Source organism: Ictalurus punctatus, chromosome 1, assembly GCF_001660625.3.
Source record: "Ictalurus punctatus breed USDA103 chromosome 1, Coco_2.0, whole genome shotgun sequence".
Classification (NCBI taxonomy): Eukaryota; Metazoa; Chordata; class Actinopteri; order Siluriformes; family Ictaluridae; genus Ictalurus; species Ictalurus punctatus.
This window is the reverse complement of record NC_030416.2, coordinates 14,919,709-14,930,437: the sequence shown is the minus strand read 5'-3', so window position 1 is coordinate 14,930,437 and position 10,729 is coordinate 14,919,709. Positions and strand designations below refer to the sequence as shown.

The 10,729-nt window shown below is 39.2% G+C and overlaps 1 protein-coding gene across 2 annotated transcripts; it reads left to right on the top strand.

Annotated features, from left to right (window-relative positions):
• The first annotated feature begins 607 nt into the window (after window positions 1–607).
• LOC108280719 (tetratricopeptide repeat protein 24) lies at window positions 608–9,022 on the top strand. Of its 2 annotated transcripts, none has more exons than XM_053681456.1 (14): window positions 608–822; window positions 1,287–1,521; window positions 1,654–1,947; window positions 2,546–2,747; window positions 2,947–3,153; window positions 3,806–3,934; window positions 4,041–4,162; window positions 4,545–4,655; window positions 4,751–4,809; window positions 4,960–5,045; window positions 6,186–6,303; window positions 8,200–8,276; window positions 8,400–8,448; window positions 8,533–9,022. In XM_053681456.1, exons 2-14 carry the CDS (start codon window positions 1,324–1,326, stop codon window positions 8,642–8,644), a joined length of 1,764 nt encoding a protein of 587 aa, XP_053537431.1. In that variant the 5' UTR covers window positions 608–822; window positions 1,287–1,323; the 3' UTR covers window positions 8,645–9,022. The 2 variants fall into 2 exon arrangements, with proteins under 2 accessions (XP_053537431.1, XP_017351672.1); XM_017496183.3 differs by having other exon boundaries at window positions 609–822; window positions 4,578–4,655.
• Window positions 9,023–10,729: the final 1,707 nt, after the last annotated feature.

Below are 10,729 nucleotides of genomic sequence, written 5' to 3'. Positions count from 1 at the left end.
CTACAGTGTGCGGTGTAAAATTTTAGCAGTGCAGAGCTTACAAACTGCAGCTTTGTTGCTATTCCACACAAGAGACATCTTTTTTTTATACACAGCACGAATGCGATGTTTTCCCGCCCTCTTTTTTTTTTTTTTTAATTGCCTTTATCGGCTGATACCGAATATTGGCCGTTCTATCGGTGCATTTCTACTCTCGAGTCTTCGGGTTCGAGACGTTGGTTCATCCCTATTGCGGTATTGCAGGGTGCTTTGCTTACGCAGCGGTCTCAGGAAGAACGAACGACTCGAACCCAAGACTTGAGACGCGAACTAATTATTTCTGTTTCCTTTACAGAACCTATGGGGATATTGCTGCGCATGCGCGGTCAAAAATGAACGACTCACTCCACTCTCTGAGACAACTCGTTGTTCCCGAGTCATATTAAAGATTCGTTCAAAATGAACGAATCGTTCATGAACGGCACATCACTAGTTCACTACTTTTTTTCTTTTTTTTTTAAACTAAAACCGCCACAACGAGTGAACTTTAGCAAAATGTACCAATATCAAACAAACAACTCTCGTGTGGTGGTAATCATTTCACTTTATTACAGTTACTGAAATGTTTCCAATTTTGTCACCATGGTAACGGAGTCAGACAATCACGTGGTCAGAGCCAGACGTCCATACTCTGCACCTGTCAAATTACGGTTTTATTAGTAATCGTGTAATTACCCAGATGACTGTGTAGATGCTGTAGCTTATATTTAGGCAGTAGGTATTATTCCCCTGCTAGGTGCTCCAGCTGAAACTTCAGTAAAAATGGCTTCACTTCCAAAAAGAGTAAGTTGAACAAATAGTAACGTTATATGGTTTGCTAGTTGGCTAATGTGCCTCTTAACTAATGCTACAGTGCATGTCTTAATGTAATAGGTAGTGTTAGCTAATTATATATAGCTTTTTATGCACTGAAGTGATCTAAAGTGTTGTTTTACACTTTAAATCATATACAATAGAGACTAATGTGCTTGGGAAAGGGTGTGTAGTGCTGATACTTTAGACTGGTGATAAAACATTCATTAGTGAAGCGTGAATCCTCGCAACTGCTCACAACAACAGTATCTGTGACTTAACATCACTAATGGTTTGAGGATTGTATCCTACTTACACACCCTTACAGCATTAGGATACAATTTCTCTTGCAACAAAACTACCGAGTCACATATTTGTCCGTTTCTGGAAAATCGATCCAGTTTGTTTATTTGTTTATTTATTTATTTATCTATTTATTTATTTATTTATTTTAGTACGACACCAGCACATGACCTTAATTTGTTTCCTGTCATGGCCTCTGATGGTTCACCATCCCAAGATTCTCAGAAGAAGAAAAAGAAAACGAGCAGAAAGGGGAAGGGTGAAGGTGTAAAGGACACAGAGATCCAGGTAGAGAGTCTTACAGCATGTGGACACGGCGCTCTACAACAGGGAGACAGCTCAAAGGCTCTTGAATACTTCAAAAAGGCTTTCAAAACTGCCGTGAACGTAAGGAAGGTGTTGAGGGATTAATTTAACCCCTAACAATGTTTTAGACTCCACCTGCTGCAGCGTTTATGGTTTATAATCTATCCCTGTGTGTTGCATTAACGAAAACAACTTTTATTCCTCCTTTCTCAGCTCAAAGAGACTAAAGTACAGAGGGCTTGTGCTTTTAACCTTGGAGCAGCATATGTGGAGGCAGGTAAGCCCCAGAAAGGGCTTGATTTTCTGTCACAAGCTGAGCCAAGTGATAAAGGTGAGCGCGTGGCGGATCTGCAGTTTAATCTAGCAGCAGCACATGAGGCTCTGGATGACCATGTGCAAGCTGTCAGACACTACCAACAAGCTGCACACCTTTATCGCTCACAAGGTGATGGGAGCAGTGAAGGGGACACCTGCATCAGACTGGCCCACTGTCACCTGCGCAGGAAGGTCAGTGTCTCTGTAAGAAAAAGTGTACGAAACGTACACTTTGGAATATTAGAGTGGAAGTTAGTTATTTTAGGTGGAGTTTTTAAAAACCCATATACATTATCATAGATTTACAAAAAATATCTTAGACATCGTAACCTATGATTGGCCCACTATAGCGGCAAGATAAATTAGCGCTTCTTAGTTCTGCGTCTTCTCTAACTCGTAACTCACTAGGCATATTTAGGTTGCTTTCACACCTAGTCTGTTTAATCAAATCTGTACTGTAGATAAAGTTCAATTCATCTACACCGAACGAGGTTGGTATGCAAGTGTCCTGAGTTTCAGCAGAAGAGGTGAGGTGATCTGTTGTGAGTGCAAGCATCAGAGGGCTCTAAAATTACAGACTGCTCCTTTAATTTAGTCATATGTGAATCTTTGATTTTATACTGGAGTGGCCACTGCTTGTTGATTCCACAGTTACGGTTTTCAATCATTATGTGCCAAATGTTATATGATTTTGTATTAAAAACCTGATTCCATGCAGTGACATGCCATCTGTTGTGTGGAGTTCATAGCATTATCAGTGAAATGCTCAGACACCTTTCCTATGTTTTAGGAGTGGAGTGGCGCAGCAGAGAATTACCTGCGTGCAGCAGAAAGCTATAAGGTGTCAGGGAAGCTGGCCTCTTCTGCTGTGGCCCTGAAGGATGCTGGGAATCACATGTTGAAATGTGACTGCTTCACAACAGATGATGTCATTAGTGTTCTCACGGAGTGTTTGGAGCTGAGTGCCAAAATCACAGAACCAGAGACATTAGGTAAATTATAAGCAATAATATATTAGTAGTAATTGCCTGTTATCTTAAACAGGGAATATATATGGTGATTAGCCTCAATTGCTAGAAAGATTAATGGGCTTGATGACTAAACTTTTCTACGTACAGCAGTGAGACAGGAAACCTCTGTAAATCCTTATGAGATATTTATCCTGTATTATTTATTTTACGTTTTTTTCAGGTAAGCTGTATAATGCAGTGGGGTTGAGTTTCTCTCAGCTGAAGCTTTTTCCTGAGGCTGCTGAGTGCTATGAGCTGGCTCTGCCTCTGGTGCGCTCCACTCCACGTAGGCTAGCCGTGGTCATGCAGAATCTGGGTGCGGTCCACAACTCCCTGGCGCAATACCGGAAAGCTCTGGAATACCACAGAGAAGCAGCTGCACTGCATGGTTAGCAAAAAACCAAGCCAAGTGATATAAAATATATTTCAATGCGTTCTAATATTAAATCACAAAAATGCTTTCAGTCGCTAAACTACAATGTTAAACAGCCCTACCGTCAATATCCATGCACACTTCTAGTTAAGTGTAAGTTATTTCTCCTGTATTACTTCTAAGTTTCTTTGCTGGAATTGCAATGCTCGTGTCAGTGGCAGCATCCATGAAATACATCACCGCAGGCCATGTCTCAGTCTCAGGGGACAGTGAGAAAAAGCTTATACCAGCATCTTTCTGTCTCTTGCTATGTTTCCCTCTTTCTATCTCCTCCCTCAAATGCATGGGCTGCTTTTATATGTTTCCATCTGCTGGCATTGCTGTATGTTGCGGCTTTAAAATCCACCGCTGTATTTTATTGCCCCGTTCTTTAATGCTAATTACACAGAAGGGATGTAAACATTCACAGCTGAGTGACACAGCTTGCAATTTAGTCACTACATTTGTTAGTGTTTTTGTTCTTTGCATGTGCTCATGTGTTTATGAATATGTTTAATTGGACAACAGTAATGAACTGGAGCATGTCAGATAACTCATAATCCTGAAGGTTATAGCAAAGCCACCACTATTTATCTTGCTCATTATATTTCTCCTGCTGTCTTGGTAGGGTCGTTGGGTAGCCGTCGGGCTCAGGGCTGCTGTTTCTGTAACCTGGCTTACGCTCTCAGTGAACTAGGGGAACTGGATGAGGCAGGAGAGAGCTACCTCCACGCTCAACAGGCTTTCAAAGACAGCGGTACTCACCTGAATATGTCCATAGAAATTGTCACGCTTCAGTGGCAAACTGCTTGAAATCAATTACTCTACTTAAATGCTAATTCTGCCTGTCTGTTTGTCTATAGATGATTCCTCAGGGCACTGGCAAGCGTGTGAAGGTCTGGGTGGAATCAAAATGAGACTGAGGGACCCAGACAAAGCCATTCTCTGTTATAAGCAGGCACTAGCACTGCTCTCCAAGTGCAAGGTAAAAGGTTTGATCCCAAACCTATTCATTAGGCAAAAATACTCCCACTTTGAGTAATGCACTTGCCAATCTGGACATCTGCTAGATGAATTTGTACAGTTAGCAGTCCAATCAAGCTGTGTGGCCAGCAGTTCAAAAAGGATCCAGTAAGCAAATTCAAACTATCAGGCACATGACAGAGTAAAGAACTACACAGAGCTCGTTATGACAGAAAATAGAGCAAAATAAGTGAAAAATTAAAAATATATTTATTATGGTAAACGAGCTCAACACATTTTGTGTGATCGACACACCAGAGCTGAGTAAATTCTCGCGAGCTTGGCATTTTTGCCCTCTACTCTTTTTGATTTATTAAATATGTATTAATTGATGTACATCATAGCTGTTGCTGAACACATCAACGCCTTGCTTCCAGGATGTCTCTAGCTCTGTGCAGGAAAGCCTTGTCAATAAGCTAAGTGAGGCTTTACAGATGAAACTGGCCATCCAGCAGGTAAACTCCTGGTTTTAACATTCTAAGCTGGGACTATGTTTATTTGATCTCGATACAGCAGAAATGTCACTGTATTGCAACATTCTCCCACACAGAGAGGTCCCCTTGTAAGGCAAGCTATCAAGGAGAGAAACATGAACAGGCAACACCTGCGGTAATATTGCGCAGCACTGATAATACCGTATCTTATTTACAAAGCCCATGGCTCTATACTCACTCTTCTCATGTGTTAAGTGATTTTTGACAAAGAGCTGAAGAGAATTTTGCCATATCCCATTGGTTCCCTGTAATTGCTTTCATGCAGAATAACTCAGATGAGGAACACTGAGGAATTGATGGCCGAGCACAGCAGAAAAGAACCACTGAGTAGTCACAGGATAGAGGATAAAGGTAAGATGTGATACTTCAGTTCCATATTCAATTCATTTTTATTTGTGTAGCGCTTTTAACAATAGATGTTGGCACAAAGCAGCAGTACAGAAATCTCAATTTAGATTTAGATGTCTTCATTTGAGGAAATCTTGAGAAGAACTAGATTCAAAAAAGGAACCCATCCTTTTCTGGGTGACATTACAAGCGTAAAGGCAAGTGAGCAAGAGTAAAGGCAAGCAGTATTAAGTGTGTTGAAAGGATGACCAGTAGGAGAATATTGCAAAAATTCTTTAAAAATCTTTAACTTCGAGTACATTTTGGAACATTAATTGTAAATAACTCTTGGTCAAATTCTTGCAAAGATTCAGAGTGTAAGGAAAATATTTCTGAGATGTTAGAGAAATGTTATATAGTCACAGACTGCATGAATAGGGCAGCATGTAACTCAGCAAAGTGGCTATAATACACCTTTCAATCCCTCCAGGATTTCGTAAGTTTGCGATCGTTGAAATGGACGCAAAATCAAGCAAACTCCACAATATTTGCGGAGGAGCTTGCAATTTTTCAAAATTATTGCAGATTTTCTGCAGATTTGGGCCAAGACGTGTCAAAAAAGCACAAAAACAACAACGCAAAATGTATCACAAATTTTGAAAGAAGCCGCAGCAAAATCAAGCATTTTTGGCCGCAACAATCACAAAAATTCTCTGCGAAACCCGTACAGAGTGACCTGTAATAGAAAGAGCCAGTCAGTATTCTTGATACAGATGTTAGTGAAAAGGTCTGACTTATCTGAATCTTACCCTGATGCATAGGGCACTTTGTCCTATCAGTTAAGGAGAAACGTTCATGCGCAGTATCCGAAGTAACCTGAAGAAAAAGGTTTTTCATACTGCAGCCAAAAACGACACACTGCATATGCCATTTGTGTCCGATTTTATCAGCAAATTTAAATCCATGTTTGAAATGCCATCTTGTCAATCTGTTTCTGCTTTATGGGTCTTTCCGTATTTAAGTAAACAGCAGCCTGTTCTTGGATTACTGCAAATACAGTAGCTGCCCACGAGCGTTGTTAAGATGGTTGCTAAGTTGATAAGGCAGAATTTACTATAAGGACTTTGGTATAACACCACATTTCTGCTGTGTTTTGCTTTGCAGAATGGAGACCTACAGAAACATGTGAACAGAGGAAACCTCATGGTGATATGACCATATCATCAAGAGCAACACAAACAGAGTGTCCTGATCACATGAACACACTACCAGAAGCCAATAGGTAGATACATAGGTGGATACTCTGAAGATAAAATGTTCTGCTATGGACTGTCTGCTCATTTCTCATTGTTTTGGAAGCCGAGAGCTGTCATTTTATTATTTAAGTCATTTTTTACTGTCCGGGCATTGCATTGGCCTTTTGGGATTCAGGTTAATTATAGCAATAGCTGAATGAAAAGTAACAGTTTTGATGAACAATTTACACTAAACTCTATCTTCAGTTTGCTCCTGCCTACTAAAAACATGTTGATGGATAGCTTAGCTGCTCTAAATTGTGCTTAGGTGTGAATGAGTAAGCAAATGTGTGTGTGCAAGCGACTTATGTCCCACGCAGGGTGTATTGATTTTAGCAAAAATCACAATGGATATCTTTTTGCTTCCAACCTTTATTGACTTCAGTCATTTAATTATTTACAGAAGTGGGTAAGTAAATATTTCGCCAGTAATTGTGTTTTTTTCCCTATTAGATTATGGTGACATAATTCCAGTTATGCCAACATGCTGAACATGCTTTTAGATTCATTTTTTGGTTGCTTTAAACTGTTTGAAACTTTGGTTATCTATATATTTAAAAATGAAGCCTGACCTATTCTGACCTAGCTATAAATTCAAATAACTACCTACAGGTGAAGTTGGAAAATGGTTCAGTTTTCTGTTTTATAAAAACAGCAGACCTCCGTAAATCTTTATACATCTTTATGTGCTTATTTGTATGAAGTAAGTAAATCTTTATGTACTTACTTCATATATAAATAATTTTGCTAAAAGGAAATGATTTCAAAGGCAGCCAGTGTTCTTCAGTTGAAACAGTTGATTTTTATTTGATGTTTTGTTAAGTTTTCATTTGAGGATTCCAAAAAGATCATCTTTGTTTTCCACACACTCGGGCAAACTCAGATTTGCTTTTCCTCAAATCTTTTCATGGCTCATCATCAGAAAAACCTGTATATGCATATTAGTGTAACTTAATGTGCTTCATTTCATTTCAATCTACAGTATATGAGGTCAGTTGGGGCATGCTGTATAAATCTGACATGAAAATAAGGGACTAGTGAGTTCTTGATATTGTTCAGCATGATCAACATTCATTGTTTTATGTCATTCCATGCGTTCAAGGCTGTGCTAAATTGTATGTATCTTTGATGAATAAGAGTTTATTTCGTGGGTCTGACATGAAGTTTAGGCACAGTTCATTAATACGTGTGCATTAATGCATCCATCCAAGTTCTGAAAACATGAATAGAAATGCTACAGTTTGACTGTAACTGAGTAAAACAGGACAGTATGTGTTCTAGTTGGCTGCTCGTGCAATAGTGCTTTTCATATACTGTTTTCAAACAGTATTCATTTTTGATTATTCCCTTGTAACTAACAGCTACTAGCACAAATGTTTGATTCAGAGTGGCATGAGGCTTTGGTCTGTACCTTCAATTTCATGTGAGTACTTCATATTCAGTTGGACACATACTGAATCTCGTATGTCTTTGAACAATACTCAGACCTCGGAAGAAAGGTGCTAATATTTCTACATTTGGGCAAACGTGATATCTGTCCTCATTCTACTGTCATACAATATAACTGCTAGAACTCAGCCTGAGGTTTTAGACACATACTGCCTGAGGTTTTAGACACATACTGCTGGGCTGTACAAGTGTGACTTTAAAATATCACTGAAGAGAAGGAAATTTCCCTTTGGGGCAGCAGTTCTTCCATGGGGACAGAGGCTGTCCTTTGGTGTAAAGCTGCACAACGTGCAGTGACGTTCCTCCCATAGGCGTGATATTTCCCACCTCTGTCGCTGTGCTGCTCACATACAATACCAATTTTACTTTTTACTTTGTGTGATTTAATGAAGTCTAATATTGATTTTAAAATGTAAATGTCTTATCCATGGCAGGAATCTGAATAACACATATGAGAAACCTCGCCTTGAGTATAAGAATCCCACAGACTCCCATTTACACTCACAGCAGGGTAGGTATACGCATACTCAAATATCTATTCAGAGCTGCTCATTCATAAGATAACACTTAAATATTTTGTATTTTTAAATTTGGACTGATTACACTGTGTGAACAAATGTATATCTTACCATAGATGAAGCCATGTGTGAAACCTCCATACAGAACCCACTGGAATCAACCAGGTATGAGACTCCAGCTCATTTATTATAATCGTCTAACCAGATGTGGATGGTGAAATCTGACTGATGATATGTGACCATTTTTAGTGCACCCCCATTGGAGGAGCACACTGAGGCCTTACCTTCAGCGCATCTTCACAGTGAGGAGTCGACATCCATACACAGGACCTTAAAGTCCAGATTCTGCACAGTCATGTGACCACGGCCAGGTCATATCTGTCTTTCCTCTCCCAGGGATTTTATCAGAACAGCTTCAGGTTCATTTTCAAATCGAAACTGAACTATATTCTTTCTGGGTGACCTGGAGCAAAAAAAAGACAAAGGACACATTATATCCTGTTATAAATATTGTTATAAATATTGATTAAATCTACTGATGCCATATGAAAATCTAATTTTGAAACAATGTTCATAATCTCAAATTATCTACTGATTGTCCTGCTTTTATAGTCTATGCATCCATTTTCTTCCTCACTTATCCGCCACAAATGAGCATCTCTGTGATGAAAGTTTGCCCTAATTGGGACTTGAAATACTATCACTGGATTATTGAATACAGCACTGCCTCCAAGACTGATATTGATATTGTGTGAAATTGTTCTTATTTTAGTTTGCTGAAGAAAGAGAGTTTATGTGCCAGCTTTCGAGGACTGTGACAATATGGCACTATGCTGGTATACTAAGATACTGAGGGAATCTAAAATATTTATACTGTTAACATTATATTATATCAATATAGGTGTGATAAATAGGGTAACCTACATTTTAAAGAACAAACATACACTCACCGAGCACTTTATTAGGAACACTATACTAATACTTCGTTGGGCCTCTCTTTGCCTCAAAACAGCCTCAATTCGTCATGGCATGGATTCCACAAGATGTTGGAAACATTTCTTTGAGATTCTGGTCCATGTTGACATGATTACATCACACAATTCCTGCAGATTTTTCAGGTGCACTTTCATGCTGTGAATCTCCCGTTCTAAAAACATCCCAAAGGAGTTTTATTGGATTCAGATCCAGTAACTGGGAAGGCCACTGAAGAACATTGAACTCCAATTCTGTCCAGCAGAAATTGAGCAGAAATCATTATCCAGCAGAACTTGAGATCCATCAGCTTAGGCTACGTTTTTCCAGTCTTCAGCTGTCCAGTTTTGGTGAGCCTGTGCCCACTGAAGCCTCAGCTTTCTGTTCTCGGCTGACAGAAGTGGAACCTGACGTGGTCTTCTATTGTTGTAGCTCATCCGCCTCAAGTTCTGATGTATTGTACATTCTGAGATGCTTTTCTGATTACCACAATTGTACATAGTGGTTATCTGACATACTGTAGCCTTTCTGGAGCTTGAACCAGTCTAGCCATTCTCCATGAACCTCTCTCATCAACAAAGCGTTTCCGTGTGCAGAACTGCTGCTCACTGGATGTTTTTTCTTTATTGCACCATTCTGAATCAACTCTAGAGAGCTGTGAGTGAAAATCCCAGGAGATCAGCAGTTATAAAAATACTAAAACAAGCCTGCCTGGCACCAACAATCACGCCATGGTAAAAATCATTTTCCCTATTCTAATGGCTGATGTGAACATTACCCAAAGCTGCTGGCCCGTATATACATGATTTTATGCATTGCACTGCTACTCGTTTAGATAACTGCATATATAGTAGGCATACAGGTGTTCCTAATAATGTGCTCAGTGAGTGTACATATCAGATGTAAATCAGAGAAAACATTTATACACTGTAACACTCTAGACTAAGCTACATTTAGAGAGTAAGTGTTGACTCCATTCAATGATTACAACTTTCAGGCAAAAAAAGTGTTTATATTTTCCATAACTGATATTGTTGCTTTCAATGTTTGAAGCCAAGATTAAAACCTAAACCTGATTTAAGTTAAACAAAGGCTAAATTCATTCCTTTTAACATTCCACCTATTCAGTGTTATACAAGCACAGTCACCTACATCTACTCAAGCGGACATACCTAAAACTATTTATAGAGAATCAGTTCAATTACTTTCTTTTTGAATTACTTTTTTGAAAACACGGTAATACAGAGCTATTTCATGACTTGGCAACTGAAATAGTCATAATGCAGCTTTATTTAGATATGTCCTACAGTTGTTTAACAACCAAGAGGCCAAGGGTAATGCTCAACATGATGCTACCATGCTTCACTGTGGGGGTGGTGTTCTCATGACATTGAGCAATGTTAGATTTTTTGGCTTTGTGCCAAGGCCAAAAATTCAATTTTGCTCTCTTCAGACCAGAGAACCATTTTCCACA

Bases quoted from the DNA above. Each gene is read 5' to 3' on its own strand.
- LOC108280719 (XM_053681456.1), top strand. From the start codon at position 1,324: ATGGCCTCTGATGGTTCACCATCCCAAGATTCTCAGAAGAAGAAAAAG. The intron at 6,304-8,199 runs GTAGATACATAG...TATCCATGGCAG, and splicing joins ACACTACCAGAAGCCAATAG to GAATCTGAATAACACATATG. The intron at 8,277-8,399 runs GTAGGTATACGC...ATCTTACCATAG, and splicing joins CCATTTACACTCACAGCAGG to ATGAAGCCATGTGTGAAACC.